We start from the raw sequence: 23,252 nt of genomic DNA, 5'->3' as shown, positions 1-23,252 counted from the left end.
CCTGCGAATGACGTCACTTCCGTTGAAAATGCAAGAACGTGTTCATTAGCCAATATCAACGCATCCGCCTCGGCCACTGGCTATTATCGCAATCGTATCTTCCGTGGGCGTTCGTTGGACAGTCGCCATGTTACAATACAATAACCGGCGACATTTTCCTTAATCTATCACGTGACACTCGGCCATTTTCCATCCGATTATTAAATGATTTCGATCGAGACTTTCGGCCATTACTTTTTAATCATTCGTTTTCATTTATTATTCAAAATAAAAAAAGAATGTCTGCTTTTAGTCGGCTCAGCAAAATAGGTTTTGCTTACGTGAAGTTTCAAAACAAGCATCCTATTTTATCATTAACTTTATTCAAAAAATATTTTAAATATTTATTTAGCCTAACTTTCTTTATATGCTCAATGTGGAAATTCTTTTATAAGTTACTAGCTGGCCGACTGGCATTGCCCGGTCGTACAATACGCTTAAACATGATATTTTAATTCATGCAGATTGCGTATGTATTATAGAATCAATCCTCTATTGATTATATTATATATCACGAGAAATAATTTGCTCGATGAACTAATTCGAAAAAAAAATTAAAAAATAATAATAAATGTCGTTCATCAAATTCCGTCTGTGTTAGTTTACAATATCACGTCAGCTGATATTTAGGCTTAACAATTTTAAAAATCGTCTTTCTTCTCTTGTAATTTATGTATATGTTTCCAATTCCGGTTATAAAACAGATGAGCATCGGTTGAAAGGAGCTTGATATAGGTACCTAAAACGGTCCCCTACAATCAGGTGTGAAACTGACGGCACTGACGACTTATCTAAACTTTCTGTAAATAATACTCTCTTATTTTTCGGAATTATTTTCCTTATAATATAGCACTCTGCTTGAAATCTTTCTTCCAAAAAGATATAACTAAGTATATATATATATATATATACAGTTGTGCGCAAAAGTATTCGACCCCTACCAAAATTGTCTTATTTCTTTGAATGGATACTTCAATAATCTTTAAAACCTTCTTTAACGACTAAGTTCGAATAAACTGTATAGTTTTCAACAAAAAATAATAAAAAGTAATTAGTGCTTGATAATATAAATAAATTTATTTACAAAAATAAAAATATGGATGTTGTAAAAGTATTCGACCCCTTTTCATTAATACTTGGTTGAAGCTCCTTTGACCTTGATTACTGCAAGTAAACGTTTCCTATAACATCTAACGAGACTTCTACATCTGTCCACTGGAATTTTAAGCCACTCTTCTTGACAGTACTGTTTTAATTCAATCAAATTAGATGGTTTTCTTTTATATACCGCAATTTTTAAATCATGCCATAAGTGCTCAATCGGATTTAGGTCTGGAGACTGGGAAGGCCATTCTAGAACTTTCACCTTATTATTCTTTAACCATGCCTTAGTGCTCTTTGAAGTGTGTTTAGGATCGTTGTCCTGTTGAAAGGTATACATCCTTCCATGCCCCAACTGGTTCGCAGGCGGAACAAGATTTTCTTTCAGTATGGACTGATATTTTACTGAATCCATTCTTCCATCGATTATGGTTAATCTTCCAGTTCCATTTATACTGAAACAGCCCCACACCATGATTGATCCACCTCCATGCTTAACGGTTGGAACGGTATTCTTCACATTATAAACAGTATTTTCTTTTCGCCAAACATAGCGTTGCTGGTTGCGTCCAAATAGTTCCACTTTCGTTTCATCTGACCAAATTATATTATTCCAGTAATCAATAGGCATTTCTAGGAACTTTTTTGCAAAATGTAATCGAGCCTTTTGATGAGCTTTGGAAAGTAAGGGCTTCCTTCTGGCAATACATCCAAAAAATTGAATAATAAAAAAACATCCATGCAATCCGGCACGATTTAATACTCTACGAATAGTTGACAAGTGTACATCTGAGCCAGCATTCTTCAAATCGTTCTGCACGTCCTTTAGGTTAGATTTAGAGTCTATTGAAACTTGTCTAACAATTTTCCTATCCCCACGTGTCGTAATTTTTCTTGGACGACCTGATCTTGGAAGACTTGATACAATCCCTTTTACTTTCCATTTTTTGATAATGGACATAATAGTCGACCGTGGTATAGAAAAACGTTTGGAATTTTTTTATAACCTTCTCCAGACTGGTAGGCATCGATTACTTTCTTTTTAATGTCTTCAGAGTACTCTTTGTTCTTTGTCATAGTTGCAGATTTGTTGACGTTAAAAATAATTTTTTTTTTTACTTGAAACAATTATTCAATCATTTAATATGGCATTGGAGTTCAATTTGAACTGATTTTAGGTTCAGTATAGTCATAAATATTATTTATAGGAAATAAATACAAGGTCAGAATAAAATAATAAACTTAATGACGCTTTTATTTAAACTTTAAATTAAAGGGATCGAATATTTTTGCAGCATCCATATTTATATTTTTTGTAAATAAATTGATATATGTTATTAATCTCGAATTACTTTTCCTCATTTATTGTTGAAAAATATACAATTTATTCATAATTAGCCGTTAAAAGCCGTTATGAAGATTTTTGAAATATAGATTCAACGAAACAAGAAAATTTAGACAGGGGTCGAATATTTTTGCGCACAACTGTATATATATATATATATATATATATATATATATATATATATATATATATATATATATATATATATTGAAAAAGAGTTAAACATATTTAATCTGAAAAGGAAACACTTGATAAGTGGATAGTCCTTAATCTGCGGAGTTTCGAAGAAATACTTTCCTTCTCATCAGAATTAGCAAAATGCGGGATCGGATTTTGCATACAAAAGTATTTGATGAAACTGCAAGTAAGACAAAGATCTTACTTGATAACAAAAAGTGAAGCAGAGGGAATATGGTGAAGAAAAAGGTGATTACACCTAAATGGATAGTCTGGTGAAAGGTAAATTATCCAATGACGGTAAAATCCAAAAATATAAATCCAAGAAAGTTAATTGAATTTCCATTCGCACAAGTAAAATCCAAGGAAATTACATAATTTGAAGGTGGTCCAAAATAATCCAAACGGCCGAAATCCATGGAATAATTCACAAATATGTACAAGGAAAAGGGGAAAATTCCAATAATATTAATAAAAGAAAAATAAAATATGCGTTCGACACGGCTGCCGAGACATAATGTAATTAAGAAAGATCAGGGAAGAAGAAGAGAAAAAATCAGTGAAAGAAAAGAGAAAAAAAATAAATGGTGATAGAATTAAATATAAAATAGAAAAGCAAATGTCAAAATGACCCAGACAAAATGATTTTAAAAGGCGCGAAAAATATAGGGCAAAAAAATAGGCCAACTGAAATGTACAGGTTATTACTTAAGAAAATGCCAACAAGAGTTGTTAAAAGACACTAAATAAAAATGAATGAATGAATTAATTAATTAATAAAAAATAAATAATAAATATAAAATAAATAAAAAATAAAAAATAAAATAAATAAATAATTTATATATATATATATATATATATATATATATATATATATATATATATATATATATATATATTATAGTCGCCATCGTTAAAAACGGGAATTTACTTGAACATAGTCTATCTTTTGCAAAGAAGAAGAGATAGGGCAAAAAGAATGGAAGGTGCAGGAGGTGAGCAAAAGAATAAGAACAGGAAGAGGAGGGGAAGGAGCAGGAGGTGAGCAATAAAAATAAGACTAGGCGAAGGTCAGCAAGGAATAAGAAGAATGGGAGGACAAGAGCAAAGAATAAGGAGGAGGAGAGAAGGAGATAAAAGACAATAAGAAAGGGAAGGAAGAGAATAAAGAATAAGAGGAAGAAAGGGAAGAGAAAAAACAGCCAAGAGATTTCTGAATAATTGAATTTATAACTAACAATCCTGCACGCCATTTTGTATTGTAATATTACATTTATTTAAAATATTTTATTTTCAAACAACAAGCTATTTCGGTTCATAGTCTGAAAAAGGTGTAATACGAATCGTTACTGGACAAAAAGAAATATAATTGCGTGAAGTTCTATTATGAGTCCACAGACACCAACTGTAATCTATAGGTCAGGGTCTTACAAAATATAGTGTTGGGACCCAGTCGGTTATGGAGTTCTTAATGTAAATACGAATTTGATGCTCATTTGTGGAATTATGAAATCGGTTACGGTTATCAAACCGTGGTCGAACACTAAACGTGACCTTTCTGGTTACAGATCACTAAAGATATGACCCCCTAAGGTTCGCTTGAACTGCCAAATCTCGTTATTAGTCATTTCTGTGGCCATAAATTATCAATTATTCTTGTTACGTTGTGCTAACGTACAGAAGAACGTTCATCGACGTAATCCGTGTTAAATTACAGTTGTAAGTTTGGATGTAAAAGATAAACATTCCAACAGTAAGACTGAGAAACAATAATCAACTATATCAATATGGACAGGAAAAAGAAGATAAAAAATGGCAAGTCCCCTTTGGTTCGTGTTATGAATACATATGGTAAAAAATTGTCAATGTGTTAAAGAAATTTGTACAAAAGTTCTGTTAAAAAAAAAAGAAAAAAGCATAAGAAAAACAAAGTAAATGTATACACGTGTACTTTTTTCTTTCCTTCTCTCGGTTACCCAGTTCCGATCAGCAGTAATTGTTAGTTATGTGAGAGAGAAGGGGAGAATTCATTAAATCACTCACTCACTAACTCACTCACTAACTCACTCACTCTCTCTCTCTCTCTCTCTCTCTCTCTCTCTCTCTCTCTCTTTCTTCCACTCACTACTTGTTAACGAAATTGTCGTAGCTTTTCACAGTTTCTTTTCTTTTTTTTTCACAGCAGACACAACGAATAAATTCTTTTTTTTTTTTTCTACTTATGTTGATCAGAATTTTACGGATATTTTGAATTATTTGCTTATTATTTTAAAATCTTTCAAGTTTAGGGCTTTTTATCGCAGTATGAATTTTCGAGCTATTGTCTTCGTTTCTTTAAAAAAATCGTTTTTTTTTTCATCCCGGATGGTTCTACATCTGCCCAGAGCTGGTTACTCATCTTTCTGCCCTTGCTCACGACCGAACTAGAACCGCGATAGGCCTCAATTCGAATTCTCTGGAACTGAACTAGAACTGGCTAATCATAGGCGTGCCATTTTTATATTGACGAGGGTGGGTCAGTAATACTCATCCCCTTCTGATAACCAATCAAAGTCCACTACACACCTATCCACTGGAAGGCAATTGGTCAAGTTCTAATTCCACGCTTCTTGCATTTAAATTAGGCTTCAATGATTTTTGGTTCTCCTGACCCGTCGATACTTCGGAATCACTAGGGGTCATTCTTAGATTCAGCCCAAATTGGCATGTTAGCTCAGTCGAATGATATTCTAATACAAAACAGTAGTTATTCTTAACGTTTAAATTTTCACCAAAACATATATATACATATACATATATATATATATATATATATATATATATATATATATATATATATATATATATATACAAAGTTATAGGTGTTTAAAGGTTAATGAGTAATGAATGTAACGAGGATATTAAGATAGCTCAATGAAACAAGAGCACGATATATTTTTATTAATATAAACAAATTAACATGGCCGTGACACTTAACATGCTAATGTTTTGGACAGATGGTCGGTTAAAACAACAAGTCCTCATCAGGCGACTGAAAAAAGGTTGCTTTCCACAGAAGAAACCAGTCCTCAATATATATATATATATATATATATATATATATATATATATATATATATATATATATATATATATATATATAGTCTTTGAAGTTTTTAACCTTTAAAACTATACAAAAAAATATTTTTTTATCATTCGTTAGAAAACCATCTAGTCAGTAAGTTATTTAATAACCTACAATCACTGCATCAACTCGCTCTCGAATTTACTATAGTACCAATAATTTATTTTTCAAGGGATCATCAGTTGTTTACCATAAAACACTGTTTCGGGGATTTATATATATATATATATGTATATATATATATAGTAAGTTATGAAAATATATATGGCAATTAAGCTACACAGAATATTTCACGTTTCATTCTCGTGAGAATTCGTCAGGCTTAAGAGAAAAGTTGTGGTTGTAGCGCGTTTATATATACGCACATGTTATCTCTTGCAGCAAGAGAAAGAGGTGAACCAGGGGTCAACTGTGCCTTTGTCCTGTAAGTGTCTACCCATTAGCTGATTAGGATGGGCACGGTGGTAACTAGAAAGCTGGTTAGCTAACAAAAAACTCAATAGCGTGTGCGTATATATAAACGCGTTACAACCACAATTTTTCGCATAAGCCTGACGAATTCTCACGAGAATGAAACGCGGAATATTCTGTGTAGCTAAATTGCCATATATATTTTCATAACTTACTACCTATCTCTAATTAAGTATCGAGCACTGTTGAAGTAAACACTGAAACATTTACGTATAAAATTATATCTTCGTATATTAATATATTAATTTATGTGATTAAATGAAGTAATCATTATAAATATATGTGTGTGTGTGTGTGTGTGTGTGTGTGTGTGTGTGTGTGTGTGTGTGTGTGTACAAACCGATATATATTAGTGGAGTAATGGATGGTCCCTGTTTAGAGTTAACGTCGTCAGCATCAGCACTATAACTAGTTTAAGATTTTTAATTAAATATGATACCTAATTAGCAGAGCATGAACTCCGCGTATTTGGCCTAGAGGCTGAATCTTACTGTGCTAATAACGTTAATGAGACACTTATCTGTAATAGTAGTTCGGCGGCCTCCAGCGCCCTGCCCAAGCAATAATGTCACAAAAAATGCGAATTTGGCAACGGCGTAATTCTTCTAAAAATTCTTACTTAGATTCGCCATATTCGAATTTTCTTTTATGCATTCAGTCTTTTAATTTATAATTTCTCTCATCTTTCAATCCATTAATCTTTTTAAAAGGAAATGTATCATAGAAGGTGGGATTGTGTGTGTGTGTGTGTGTGAGAGAGAGAGAGAGAGAGAGAGAGAGAGAGAGAGAGAGAGAGAGAGAGAGAGAGAGAGATTAAAACGCAAGAAAATAAAATAGAAATAATTTTTTTGTTTGTTTTGGTGAACCAATAAGCCAGGTGAAAATTGAGGAGGCACAAAAAAGAAGAAGAAGAAGAAGAAGAAGAAGAAGATATGAGAGAGAGAAAAAGGAAGGAGAAAAACAAGGAGAAATATGAATTTTGTTTACCGAGGTTCACACCATTATATTATATTTATTTATAATATTTTTGTTCTTTTTAACTACAAGCTATTTCGGCAACACATAGTCTGGTTGCGTGTGATTGAATAGACACATGATGCAAATATTTAGTAGTATGGTAGATATACTTGTATGAAGATTTGTTAACAGACTTCTTATACAACGTCACTGTAACATGTACCTGGGGTTTGAATACATGGATCTCAGCGAATGATATCGACCACAACATTTTTTTACATCATCTTCAAAGAGGCCAAACGCAAGCTCAAATGTTGGTTTGATGAACATTTTTGTGGAACGAACTGGATTCGAACTTGGCACGCTCAAGTTTTCAATCCGTGTCATTAACTGCTTAGCCATCATAACCGCATTATTTAACATGACTTTGGAAACATATGACAATGACAGGAGTTGTACAAATTGCGGAACCTAAAGGTGTAACAGAGAGCAGATTCACGTATGCCAGCAGCAGCAACAGCTATATGCAAATAACCGAGCTGTGTACGAGGTAACGTTACCATGAGAAGGATAGAAATATACGTGTTACACAGGTGGCCCGAAAACGACAAGAAATGGGCGGACAGGGACTGAGTATGACTTGTTCGACACGGCAGAGTTTTATTGAGCACATTGGAGTGCGAGTGAACTTTTGAACAAGAGACAAAATTTTATTTCGGAAAGTACCTGTATATAAATGGCTGTTGTTTCACTGAAAAAGTGAATCGAATTCTTTAACTTTCTTTGTTCTCACTCCACGTTAATACGTGTGTAACGTTACAAAGGAACCAAAGATCAAATGGGATCATCAAATGTTCAGTGATTTAGATGCTAAAAATGGAAACGGCGCTAACCATATGTGGGTTTAGCCAACTTCCTCCAAATGAGAAAGTTCCATGGGAGTATGAAATTCACACGCGGTCGCCAGTCGTATGTATATCTCATTTAGAGGAGATGACGACGTTAGGCTTGTGCAATTCTTGCAGAGAGGTTTCAACGTCCTCCCACATACAGCGCCTGGAATTCCCAAATATGTCATGCATCTGGTACCGACCTCCCACCTGGCTCAGCGTTGCTTCAGTTCGATGATCTGACGAGAACCGATGTGCCAACATGATTATGCCGTACTTGTAAAAGATTGCACTTAATTGGAAGCTATAAAGAAGCCACCGAAATTAAATGAAATGTGTTTCAGTTGTAAATAAAATCAGATGTATAGCGAGGTATTGGCCGTTGGCTAAAGTAAATGAACAAAGGGAGATTGTGCCAATAGTTAACCAATCAACATTATTATAGTATGTCAAAAATAGAAGCTTCAGTTGGCGGTGCAATATCGGCCGCTCTCGTAATTGATACATGCACGCTTATTCTACAGGCATTTAAGCTTGCAAGCAGATTGAGTTAAAGTAGCTCTGTGAAAACGGTTGACGAGGGTTAGTAAACGATATCGTTGGAGATACAAGCCCATGGAGTGAAGATGAAAACGGGATCGATAGTATTGTCGGTATTGGCGTGACAAATAAGCATAGAAGTGTGACCGTTAAACATGGTAGGGTAAAGTGTGCAGAAGTAGAATGCGCTGTAGAACTTTAAATCGGCATTTGATGAAATGAAGTACTATAAAGAAAAATGCTTGAATTTCAAAACAGAATAGAATTTGATGAAAAGAATAGCTTGGTTCAAGCCAGAACAAGAAAAGCTCAAAACAGTACTAGACATACTAGAATTAAACTGTTGATTTCAATGGACCTGATTTCTTAATGTTCTGCTAGAAATGTTTGCTGATATTTACTGATATTTAATGTTCTGCTAGAAATAAATTAATATTTACTGATATTTAATGTTCTGCTAGAAATGTTTACTGATATTTACTGATATTTAATGTTCTGCTAGAAATAAATGAATATTTACTGATATTTAATGTTCTGCTAGAAACGTTTACTGATATTTACTGTTATTTAATGTTCTGCTAGAAATAAATGAATATTTACTGATATTTAATGTTCTGCTAGAAATAAATGAATATTTACTGATATTTAATGTTCTGCTAGAAACGTTTACTGATATTTACTGATATTTAATGTTCTGCTAGAAATAAATTAATATTTACTGATATTTAATGTTCTGCTAGAAATGTTTACTGATATTTACTGATATTTAATGTTCTGCTAGAAATAAATGAATATTTACTGATATTTAATGTTCTGCTAGAAACGTTTACTGATATTTACTGATATTTAATGTTCTGCTAGAAATAAATGAATATTTACTGATATTTAATATTCTGCTAGAAATGTTTACTGATATTTACTGATATTTAATGTTCTGCTAGAAATAAATGAATATTTACTGATATTTAAGGTTCTGCTAGAAAGGTTTACTGATATTTACTGATATTTAATATTCTGCTAGAAATAAATGAATATTTACTGATATTTAATGTTCTGCTAGAAATAAATTAATATTTACTGATATTTAATGTTCTGCTAGAATTGTTTACTGATATTTACTGATATTTAATGTTCTGCTAGAAATAAATGAATATTTACTGATATTTAATGTTCTGCTAGAAACGTTTACTGATATTTACTGATATTTAATGTTCTGCTAGAAATAAATGAATATTTACTGATATTTAATGTTCTGCTAGAAACGTTTACTGATATTTACTGATATTTAATGCTCTGCTAGAAATAAATGAATATTTACTGATATTTAATGTTCTGCTAGAAATAAATGAATATTTACTGATATTTAATGTTCTGCTAGAAACGTTTACTGATATTTACTGATATTTAATGTTCTGCTAGAAATAAATGAATATTTACTGATATTTAATGTTCTGCTAGAAACGTTTACTGATATTTACTGATATTTAATGTTCTGCTAGAAATAAATGAATATTTACTGATATTTAATGTTCTGCAAGAAATGTTTACTGATATTTACTGATATTTAATGTTCTGCTAGAAATAAATGAATATTTACTGATATTTAATGTTCTGCTAGAAACGTTTACTGATATTTACTGATATTTAATGTTCTGCTAGAAATAAATGAATATTTACTGATATTTAATGTTCTGCTAGAAATAAATGAATATTTACTGATATTTAATGTTCTGCTAGAAATGTTTACTGATATTTACTGATATTTAATGTTCTGCTAGAAATAAATGAATATTTACTGATATTTAATGTTCTGCTAGAAACGTTTACTGATATTTACTGATATTTAATGTTCTGCTAGAAATAAATGAATATTTACTGATATTTAATGTTCTGCTAGAAATAAATGAATATTTACTGATATTTAATGTTCTGCTAGAAATAAATGAATATTTACTGATATTTAATGTTCTGCTAGAAATAAATGAATATTTACTGATATTTAATGTTCTGCTAGAAATAAATTAATATTTACTAATATTTAATGTTCTGCTAGAAATAAATGAATATTTACTGATATTTAATATTCTGCTAGAAATAAATGAATATTTACTGATATTTAATGTTCTGCTAGAAATAAATGAATATTTACTGATATTTAATGTTCTGCTAGAAACGTTTACTGATATTTACTGATATTTAATGTTCTGCTAGAAATAAATTAATATTTACTGATATTTAATGTTCTGCTAGAAATGTTTACTGATATTTACTGATATTTAATGTTCTGCTAGAAATAAATGAATATTTACTGATATTTAATGTTCTGCTAGAAACGTTTACTGATATTTACTGATATTTAATGTTCTGCTAGAAATAAATGAATATTTACTGATATTTAATATTCTGCTAGAAATGTTTACTGATATTTACTGATATTTAATGTTCTGCTAGAAATAAATGAATATTTACTGATATTTAAGGTTCTGCTAGAAACGTTTACTGATATTTACTGATATTTAATGTTCTGCTAGAAATAAATGAATATTTACTGATATTTAATGTTCTGCTAGAAATAAATTAATATTTACTGATATTTAATGTTCTGCTAGAATTGTTTACTGATATTTACTGATATTTAATGTTCTGCTAGAAATAAATGAATATTTACTGATATTTAATGTTCTGTTAGAAATAAATGAATATTTACTGATATTTAATGTTCTGCTAGAAACGTTTACTGATATTTACTGATATTTAATGTTCTGCTAGAAATAAATGAATATTTACTGATATTTAATGTTCTGCTAGAAATGTTTACTGATATTTACTGATATTTAATGTTCTGCTAGAAATAAATGAATATTTACTGATATTTAATGTTCTGCTAGAAACGTTTACTGATATTTACTGATATTTAATGTTCTGCTAGAAATAAATGAATATTTACTGATATTTAATGTTCTGCAAGAAATGTTTACTGATATTTACTGATATTTAATGTTCTGCTAGAAATAAATGAATATTTACTGATATTTAATGTTCTGCTAGAAACGTTTACTGATATTTACTGATATTTAATGTTCTGCTAGAAATAAATTAATATTTACTGATATTTAATGTTCTGCTAGAAATAAATGAATATTTACTGATATTTAATGTTCTGCTAGAAATGTTTACTGATATTTACTGATATTTAATGTTCTGCTAGAAATAAATGAATATTTACTGATATTTAATGTTCTGCTAGAAAGGTTTACTGATATTTACTGATATTTAATGTTCTGCTAGAAATAAATGAATATTTACTGATATTTAATGTTCTGCTAGAAATAAATGAATATTTACTGATATTTAATGTTCTGCTAGAAATAAATGAATATTTACTGATATTTAATGTTCTGCTAGAAATAAATTAATATTTACTAATATTTAATGTTCTGCTAGAAATAAATGAATATTTACTGATATTTAATATTCTGCTAGAAATAAATGAATATTTACTGATATTTAATGTTCTGCTAGAAATAAATGAATATTTACTGATATTTAATGTTCTGCTAGAAATAAATGAATATTTACTGATATTTAATGCTCTGCTAGAAATAAATGAATATTTACTGATATTTAATGTTCTGCTAGAAATAAATGAATATTTACTGATATTTAATGTTCTGCTAGAAATAAATGAATATTTACTGATATTTAATGTTCTGCTAGAAATAAATTAATATTTACTAATATTTAATGTTCTGCTAGAAATAAATGAATATTTACTGATATTTAATGTTCTGCTAGAAATAAATGAATATTTACTGATATTTAATGTTCTGCTAGTAATAAATGAATATTTACTGATATTTTATGTTCTGCTAGAAATAAATTAATATTTACTGATATTTAATGTTCTGCTTAAAATAAATGAATATTTACTGATTGCTAGTGCATTGTTTTTAAAATAACATATCAAATTATAAGAATCAGTGGACTCTTTCTCTATTATAGAGCATGTGTTTGAGATGACCTCCATTTAAGCGTATGGGAGATACAAAATTTGTCCATGATCTTAGAAACCAACTAAGGTACAACTTCTATCGCCTTTCTGATTGGTTCTTCAATTTCGTGATGTCCCTGGCTCTTCATGCGGCGTTGTGCATTTAAGATAGTCAAAAAGAAAGAAATCTGGTTGTGGTTGGGAGAGCTAATGTCTGTGATGTGAGGTGTCCCCTCAAAGTTAGTCTCTTTTATCCAGTCCTGGGACAGGTTTGAAACTTGAGATCTTTTCTATCTTTTCTTAACCAGAGTAACGTGGCCGTTACGCTTGAATCGTGTTCGTTACAGTTCAAATATCTCTCGGATCTTCACGCCACTCGGCACCATCGAAAAGTAACAAAAAGAAAAATACATAAATTCGATTTAGCTTTTCTCTCTTTTCTTTTTCGGCACAAATCGTTTATTACCGTCCCCCCCCCCTCCGTCGATTCAATCCAATCGTGTTTCGTCAAAATCGCATGCGTGTCACATCTTCATCGTTTATAATATCCGTCATTCGGTGCAAACTAAACCATTCATGATTCACAGATGAGAACGCGATGTGCCTACCACGCAATATTGATGGTTCTAAGCATATCAAAATCCTATTGAGCGCTTCAGAGACGGCCGAGAGAGTTTGCTAAGGCGTCGTTCTGGATATTGTGTACTGTTATGTTATGAAGGCCTCTTCCCTCTTCTGCTGGAAATATATACGTGTTGTGTGCGGAGAGCGATATTAAAAAGAAACTTACAAAAAGGTCGTGCATAATCGAATTTCCTTTTTCTGTTAAAAAGGAAAACCATTGTCTTGTTTGAATCGACGAAGACGAACGAAATCTTCAAATGATAATCATGTCACTTCCCACACGTCATTCAAAGAATAACTCGTTTGCGTTCGACACTGCAATATTTAGTCCTCTGTTACCATAGCAACCATATCAAATATAATATGTATGGTTTCGTTGACATTATTCTTATCTAATATATACAGATAAACTAATCCATTTCTCGGAAGATGGCATCGATAGCATTTAAGCTGAAAAAAAAATCGATATTTGATTCCGATTATCCAATTTTTATTTATTCCTACTGCATCGTGTTCATTGCAATAAAAGCACTAATTCCGGTGCGGAAGATTAGTAAAATGCATACATCCTTTCACTAATGACTTAAAAAGAAAATTTAGCTTACAACATTAATAAAACATAATTGTTATATCTATTTTAGCTATCAGATAAGCAGTTTATGTGCTTGTATCAAATATTATATAATTTCTTTAAACTTTCTCTACATCATTATAGTTAAGAATATTCATTCTTCGTGAAATGAACTACTACTCTGAAAATTGAACGCTTCACAAAATAGCGAACAAAACCATTTTTTATGAAAATAAAATTATTTTCGTATTATTTGGATTTATCGGATTACTGTCATCATCTTGAGGACGATGTAACCATCCGACCTTCTTCAGATGTATCTTGTCGAACTCGCGAATGTTTCTGTCAAACTCGGGAATTTGGACAGAATTTCGAATGGAACCTTTTATTTACTTCATGAGGATAGCATGTTCTTGTTCCGTCAGCCATGACTGGATAAACGTCTTAAATAATTCACAATTGTATTTTTTGGTCGCCCACACTGAGAATTGAACTTTCAACCTTCAGGAGAATATCACTTTTACAATTGATTTTTGAAAGTACTCTAACCACTGCGTGACGAGTCCAGGAGAATATTTGTTGCAAATCATTTTGGGTTCTCGCAACAGACGTTTACTATTGATTTCTAGCTGATAAAGACCGTTAGTTTTCTCTGTGATATGAGTGGCAATAAACCTCTTCAATATACCAGTACTCTCTTTTCCAGCGACGGTCTAGATGGAGCTCTCGCTCCTGGGGTTTTTCATCTGCCTTGGCCCATGACAGCCATTTTGTGTGGCAGCAACAGAGAGGTTGGTCTGATTATATCGGCAATTAATTCGTATTATTCTATTGTGAGTTTGTTTTTGTATACGATATTTTTTAATTTAATTTTATTATTTATTTATTCTTTTTTTTTTTTGTAGGGTGTCTATCTTCTCTGTGATTCCAATTTCTTCCAGAGTTTTTCTAGAATTTCTTCTCGTTCTGATGTACGCTATGCGGAGAAGAATTTTGTGATCAATAAGATATCTGGTCCGGAAATGGATGGTCATTTAACGTTTTATGTATATAGTAAAGTGAACCATCACTTTAAATTATAGAACTTTTTGTACTTATGCAGAATACGGACCGAATAGTAACGTTATTATCTATAAACCCATTCTTAACATGGGGTGTCTTTTTTTTTTAATATTCTGTGTTTTCACTTAAGAATTTAATAAATGATGCATTAAAAATTGAATTTAAATTGGAAATCCTACCTATATCTATCGTGTTCTACATAAGCATCATTTGTACTGGATTTTCCCTACATATGTCGGATATTGACGAGCAATTGTACAAATAAAAGAAAATTCATTTTTCTGTTGACAGCATGGGACAAAATGTTAAATGTTAACTACCCCTCCCCCCCCCGCCAAAAAAATTGTTGTAGACCTATGCTAGGGGTCACAAATGAAAGAAACCACAAGTAGTGTAAAGTGTATAAATATACTATGTATTTATCATAAAGAATACAGGAGCCACTAAAGTGGTATGAGAGGAATATCAACACCTACGATCTTGTACTACACATTATGTTGATAAATAAACGTAATATGATTAAAATGTATTTAAAATTCCTTCTAATATTGCCATTATTCTTTTATATGCTAACACATGTCCACGGTGTTTCCTACGAACTGCATTGATATAACCTTCAAACTCAACTCCTTTCTAACTACGCACAATGTTTTAAGCAAACTACATCCTTCTCATATATATATATATATATATATATTGTGTTGTAGTAATTATTTGTTTGTTTAAAACAAAATATATAAGTGTGTCACCCAAAAGAGTGCTCAATGTTTCAATATATATATATATATATATATATATATATATATATATATATATATATATATATATATATATATATATATATATCAGGTCGGTGCAAATTTTGCCGATTAAAAACTTCATCTTGAAAATGAAAAACTTAGTTTTTTTAGTCTTTATTCATAAAATAACGATACTTAATCTTTTTAACTTGGTCCAATCTGTCAGCGATTTAATAAGAGAGAGAGAGAGAGAGAGAGAGAGAGAGAGAGAAAGAGAGAGAGAGAGAAGATTTAGACAAATAAATTTACCACATCATTTATATTAGTCCTATGAATTCTGTTGTAGTCCCGTGCTAGGGGTCACAAAAGAAAGAAACCACAAGCAGTGTAAAATGTATAAAATATATGTATTTATCATAAAAAATACAGGAGCCACTAAAGTGGTATGAGAGGAATGTGTTCGTAGCATGCGGTTAAACGTCGTATGAATGTCTCCCATTCAATCTCTGCAACCAGTAGTATTTATAGGACTGGTTGATTCCACTTACTTCTCAAATAGGGGTGATTTGTACCCCACAACACAAAAATATAAACTTATGACATGGATTCTATCACAAAAATTCAGAATTGTAACATGGATGTTTTTTTGTTCCTTTCAGTGCAAGAGCTGATGTGTCCAGATTCAGTGTCCGGTTTCAGTGATCCTTACATCAAATTGTTCCTTTACCCAGAAGTAGACGAACGCTTGCGACAATCTTCGGTGCGTCGTCGAACGTTGAACCCGTTTTTCAATGAATTCTTCAAGTTTCCACTGCCCTACGATGATCTCAACGAGAAATCCTTGGTATTTCAGATTTTCAACTACGACAAATATTCCCGCCACAACATCCTAGGCGAAGTGCAAATTGACCTCAGCACAGTCGAGACATCGAGCAGCGTAGAAATGTGGTGTGATATCCGACGACAACAGCGGGTAACAAAAAATATGTCCTTATTATTTTTTTTAATATACAAATTTGTGATGTTTTCTTCTGTTGTCATTTGATAATTTTCCCTTCCAGAATTCTCAGATATCTATAGGTCTCGCGTTCACCAAGTGCTATCATGCTCTCTCTCTATCAAGTAGCTGCTCTTTGACCATCTTCAGCAATGCATACTTTTCCATGGTTACTTTGTAGATTCGGTGCTGGACCCTGTTCTATATATATATATATATATATATATATATATATATATATATATATATATATATATAGGGTGCCCCAAAAGAAGCTGACGAATTTTAAATTTGATTAACTTCCTCAGTAATTAAGATATGCTTACCAATTTTAATATGTAGGTAGATGAGCCTCTCCGTTATCTTTTGAGATATAGTAAGATATCATAGTCTACTAATTCTAATTTTATTTACACAACTTAATCTAGGGTATGTTTTACCCAAGGTCTAATTTTAGTTATGAAAAATGATGTTACTCAAATGTCCACCATTTTCATTTTCACACTCTTGTGTTCTCTGCAGGGCATTGTCCAGCACATTACTTAATGTTTCAGGGATTATGGCCCTAATTTCCTCCTCTATATTGTTTTTAAATGTATTTATTGTGGCTGGTTTGTTTGCGTCTACCCGCTCTTTGAGGTAACCCCAAAGGAAGAAATCTGCACATGAGATCTGGCGAGTAGGGTGGCCAATTTATCTCACAGCTACGAGAAATTTTCGGTTGCCGAATATGTCCTGGAGTAGATTTAATGTTTCTCGTGCCATATGCGCCATTGTACTGTCCTGCTAGAACCCCATTGATCGAGAAACCCCAATTTGACTTGATCTCCTTCTTACTGGTGTGGGTGGATCTTCGGCCACACTCTCTGCTAATCTCTGACGATTCTTATCACTTTTTGCCGTACGATTCTCATCACTTCTTGCTGTAGGGAGGTCACATATAGACTCTTGCTCATGAAATCGAGCCACCATAGCTTTTATTACATTGGGTGTAGGGGAATTTCTTCTGTTGAAGTTTTGTCAAAATTCTCTTGGAGTTTCTGATATTGACTCATTCAACCGAAAATACGACTCTACGGTAAATTTCCGCTCCTCGAAATTGTAACGGCCCAGAATAACCTTGGATGGGTTACTCTAGATGATCTGAAAAAATAAAATAAAAATATAAAAAATTAAGAAAGTTATTAATTTTTTTTAACCATCAGCTTCTTTTGGGACACCCTGTATATATATATATATATATATATATATATATATATATATATATATATATATATATATATATATATGTGTGTGTGTGTGTGTGTGTGCGTGTGTGCGTGTGTGTGTGTGTGTTCATACAAATGTTATTGGCCACATATGTGCATACAGGTTATTGTTGCAACTTTTTTAGAGAAGCAGCATCTTCGGGCCTAATCTTCTTAGACTTAGATATTTCTCCTCCTCTAAAAGAGTTGCAGCAGAAATATGCATGCCCATATGCAACCAATAATGCTTGTATGAATAAAATATAATAGAATTACGATCTGATTGCCATTGAGAACTTTTTCATAAACAATAGTTTCAATAATTTACATCTAAGAAACTAGAACGATGCAATATATATATATATATATATATATATATATATATATATATATATATATATATATATATATATAATTTTTTTTTCACCATATTCCCTGTGCTTCACTTTTTTTGCTTTCAAGTAAGATCTTTGACTTACTCATTGTTTCATCAAATACTTCTGCATGCAAAATCCGATCCAGCATTTTGCTAATTCCTACCCTCTGATGAGAAGGAAAGTATTTCTTCGAAACTCCACGGACTAAGGACTATCCACTTATCTAGTGTTTCCTTTTCAGATTAAATATGTTTTTAACTCATTTTAAAGTATTTTTTAACATGTTTTATTAACTGTTTGCTCGTATATATATATATATATATATATATATATATATATATATATATATATATATATATATATATATATATATATATATACTAACAAGGCGCCCGACATTGTCCAGTCATAAAATACGCTTAAATATGATATTTTGATTAATACAGATTTCGTATTTATTATTATATTATATTGGACCCAATATATATATATATATATTTAATGATTTAAAAAGTTTAAAAAAAGAAATGACTCGGACGCCACGACCGAGGATCGTTAATGACTGAGCTATGAAGACACGTTTACTGTAAGGCTAAAAATTAAATCATAAACCTCTAGCTACTACGTTATGCATGCATATTCGTAATGCCGGGGTTCGACTTTCACCCCGCAAATTTCATTTTTTTAAATTTTAACACTTTTGTACCGATTTCCCGGGCTAAAATCCAAATATAAAGTTTTGCATTGCTTCAAATATTAACTAGGAAAATCAGTGCAAAAGTGTAAAAATTAAAGAAATAAAATTTGTCAGATGAAGCTCATATGACGGAATTACGAATATGCATGCATAACGTAATAGCTACTCATGTTTTCATTTTTAGCCTTTCAACAAATAAATCGTAAGCTAAACGTTTTGGTTTCGATTCTCGGTAATGGTAAACGAACATTTAAAAATCTCTCTCTCTCTCTCTCTCTCTCTCTCTCTCTCTCTCTCTCTCTCTCTCTCTCTCTTTATATATATATAAAGTGAAATTGTCTGCCTGTGTGTGTCTGTCTGTGTACATTTCATAAATTTTCATATGTGTAGGAGGAGTTTGGTAAGGAACATTTTTAAACAAAAATATACATAAATGTATATGGAATGAGTTTTGTGTTTACTATGAACTTTTTACGCAAATATTATGCAAGTATAAATCATGTAGAATATCTGCATTAATTATAGTGTTGAAAAAGCTTCAACCAGAACTTGCCCCCATACTTACAAAACTGTTTAAGCATTGCCTTAAGGAGAAGTGCTTTCCAACACCCTGGAAAACCTCATCAGTATGCCCTGTGTTTAAGAATTCAGGTGATAAGTCATCTCCCTCTCAGTACAGACCAATAAGTCTCCTGTGTGTCATGAGTAAGCTGCTGGAATCCATATTAAATAGAGAAGTAGTCAACCACCTCAGCAGAAATAACCTTCTTAGTAACATGCAATATGGTTTCCGTTCTGCTAGATCTATAGCAGATGTGCTAACGGGTATATCTCATAAGATTAGTGAATCTCTCGACAAAGGCTTCCTTTCTAGGGCAATTGCTCTTGACATATCAAAGGCCTTCGATAAGGTATGGCATAAGGGCCTACTTCACAAGATTTCCAGCTACGGTATAACTGGAAATGTTTTCTCGATTATTAAATCATTTCTCTCTGATAAGCTCATAAGAGTAGTGGTTGATGGGCAGAAATCAGAGGCCCACAGTATTAATGCTGGAGTCCCTCAGGTGTCTATCCTGGCCTCAACTCTCTTCCTGATCTACATCAATGATCTCCCAGAACACATACTTAAATCATTTGTTGACATCTATGCTGATGACACGACCATCTATGGGAACACATCAAATACCGTGAATGACAAAGGTCTCTCTGATTCTCTCTCCTCTGATCTTGAGCGTGTGGTACAGATGGGAGAAGAGGTGGCTGGTTACTTTTAATGCATCTAAAACCAAGCTCCTATCTTTACATCATCAACGCTCTGATCCTCGTCTGGCATCAATTGAAATGGATGGCTCTCGTGTTGGGGAGGCTCCATGTTTTGACAAGCTTCTGGGTTTGACCTTTACTCCTGATCTGAAATGGAACACGTACATCAAGTCTGTTGCCAAGGTCGCTGGAAAGATGATGGGATCCTTCTACCGCTCCAGTAGATATCTCACTGCTGATGCAAGTCTCTATCTGTATAAAAGCCAAGTATGTCAAAGGATGGAGTACTGCTGCCACATCTGGGCTGGAGCTGCTAAAAACAGCCTATCCTGCCTTGACAGAGTACAAAACAGACTTCATGGCTTAGTGGGGATGCCCTTTTTTCTTCCCTACAATCTCTCTCCCGCAGAAGAGACATTGCGAGCCTGTCTTTGCTTTATCATTATTTCTATGGCAAGTGCTCGTCCGAGCTCCAATCTCTGGTCCCCCCTCGCCAAATTTCACGAAAAACACCTGTCTAGCTGAAACCACTGTCAGTAATTTTCCCCACTCTTTATCTGTGCCTAAATCAACACGTAGATTCCATGAACAAAGCTTTCTTAGAACTGCAAGCCGTTTTCCTGTTTCCCACCTGACTACAACTTGGATGTCTTCAGGTCCAACATGGTTTATCAGGAACTTGTTTAAGTTCCTGATAAACAATTCCCTTAAGTAAGACACTTCGTCAGATCTCTATTACTAGTGATTACTACGATATTGTCCCATTGATTACTGTACACGCAATAACCCTTATCCCCGAGTGGCTTCCGGGCCTTGATAAGTGGTGACCTTCATGTAAAACAATAAAAATAAAAATATAATTGCATGTAATAGTTTACTAAAGATGATCATCCCATTGTAACTTTTTTAAAACCGGAATAAACTATATGAACAAGATCGTGTAGTATCTGTTCCGATGCTACTCTTAAAGTAATTAGTCTCTGTCAATGGAGGGGAAACCCTCTATACTGAGACCATTATTATTGGTCCCTACCAGAGTGCCTCTTTTGCCCTTTTTAGGGAGGAGCTGGTTTTCCCCGACATTAAAAACGACCTCGTGTCACATTTTGCTTTTGTGGGAACGCAAATAAATACTGATAAATAGAAAAAGGGGTTTTAATATGAATATCAATACACACACAAGAAAGATTTATAGGAATATATATATATATATATATATATATATATATATATATATATATATATGACAAAAGTCTATATTTCAGATTTCAAGATGTTGACCATCTTAAAAATTATTCCTTTAAGTACGTTGATATGCACAATTCTTGCCAACATACTTAAAGAAACAAATTGTAAGATGGCCAACATCTTGAAATTTGGAATATAGACTTTTGTCATTATATTATATATATATATATATATATATATATATATATATATATATATATAGAGAGAGAGAGAGAGAGAGAGAGAGAGAGAGAGAGAGACTTTTTTAACGACTTATAGCCGTTAGAAAATTTTTAAAAATATTATAAAACCCATAACTAATACAGGTATACCTACTTTCTCATGTCATAATTGGCATCAAATATACATTAGTGAAACTCAATGAACACTACAGAAAAGGCTTAATGAGCATAAAAAGATATAAAAAAATACAAATTCCCTAAATGCATTGTTCTCTCATTCCTTGCAGCATGGTCCGTCTTCTAACTTTAAACAAGGTAAACTCATTAAATTCATTTTAAATAAATTTCAGCAAAAACTTCTTGAATCACAAACATGCAAAGTTCCTTTTATATAATAGAGATAGGCTGGCGATTTCGGACCTCATATGTAGGTGTGTTCGTATGTGGTATGTGTATTTATGCTTGTGTGTATATTCACACACACGAGATGAATTACTTTTATGATTAAAACGATTTCTTTTTCTGCCTTGTTTACCTTGTAGCATACCTGTTCCATGGGCGAACTCCTGGTATCTCTAAGCTATTTGCCGGCAGCTGAGAGATTGACTGTTGTGATCATTAAAGCCAAGGATCTGAGAATCATGGGACCAACGGGCGCCTCAGGTAAAATCCTTTCTTCCTTCTTCCTTGGAAATCTGTAAATCTGTTCGCATAAAACCAAAACCACAAATGTACCGGTTTGATGGTGTTGGTGGTGGTGGTGGTGGTGGTGGTGGTGGTGATGATGATGATGATGATGATGATGATGATGATGATATATAAACGGCTGTCTGTTGGTCTGTCTCCATATTTTCAAACTATATCTCCCCCGAAACTACAAGTCGCAGAGCGGCGCTAGGGGCCTCAAATGATTGGATTTTTCACGGAGCATTCTTTTATGGGTTTTTAGCTGGTTAAAATTGTTTTTAATGGGTGAGAAATTAGTTAAAATTGTTTCTAAAGGGTGAAAAATGAGTTAAAATTGTTTTTAAAGGGTGAATAATTAGTTAAATATTTTTAATGGGTGAAAAATGATTTAAAATTTTTTAAAATCGTTAAACATTTTGTACATTCATCTTAGATTATTTTTAATGGGTGAAAAATGAGTTAAAATTGTTTTAAAGGGTGAAAAATGAGTTAAAATTGTTTTAATGGGTGAAAAATGAGTTAAAATTGTTTTTAAAGGGTGAAAAATTAGTTAAAATTGTTTTAATGGGTGAAAAATAAGTTAAAATTTTTTAAAAAATCGTTAAACATTTTGTGCATTCATCTTAGTTTATTTTTAATTTTTAATCAGTTTGTATGCGTGTCACATGGGTACAGTGGTAATGTCACCAACTTCGAATGCTACAATTTCGATTCTAGTTAATGCTACCTAAATACTTTTTTTTACTTTTAAAATCATGACTCTATAATAAATATATACGAAATCCGGACAAATTAAAACATATTTAAGTGTATTTTACGCCCAGGAAAAGGCGCCCCCTGTCATCATCATCATCATCATCATCATCATCATCATCATCATCATCATCATCATCATCATCATCATAATAATAATAATAATAATAATAATAATAATAATTAT

General features: G+C 32.2%; 1 protein-coding gene across 1 annotated transcript in view; it reads left to right on the top strand.

Annotated features, from left to right (window-relative positions):
* LOC145248315 (synaptotagmin-6-like) overlaps positions 1–23,252 on the top strand; it is a 237,355-nt gene that overhangs the window by 177,391 nt on the left and 36,712 nt on the right. Inside the window, exons 5-6 of the mRNA XM_080110224.1 lie at positions 16,292–16,605; positions 22,168–22,288. Coding sequence (XP_079966350.1) covers positions 16,292–16,605; positions 22,168–22,288 — 435 coding nt within the window. The remainder of the gene's footprint in view (positions 1–16,291; positions 16,606–22,167; positions 22,289–23,252) is intronic.

The sequence above is a fragment of the Euprymna scolopes genome, chromosome 26 (genome assembly GCF_053919585.1).
Source record: "Euprymna scolopes isolate OS-2025 chromosome 26, ASM5391958v1, whole genome shotgun sequence".
NCBI lineage: Eukaryota > Metazoa > Mollusca > Cephalopoda > Sepiida > Sepiolidae > Euprymna > Euprymna scolopes.
This window is presented reverse-complemented; position numbering and strand designations above follow the sequence as displayed.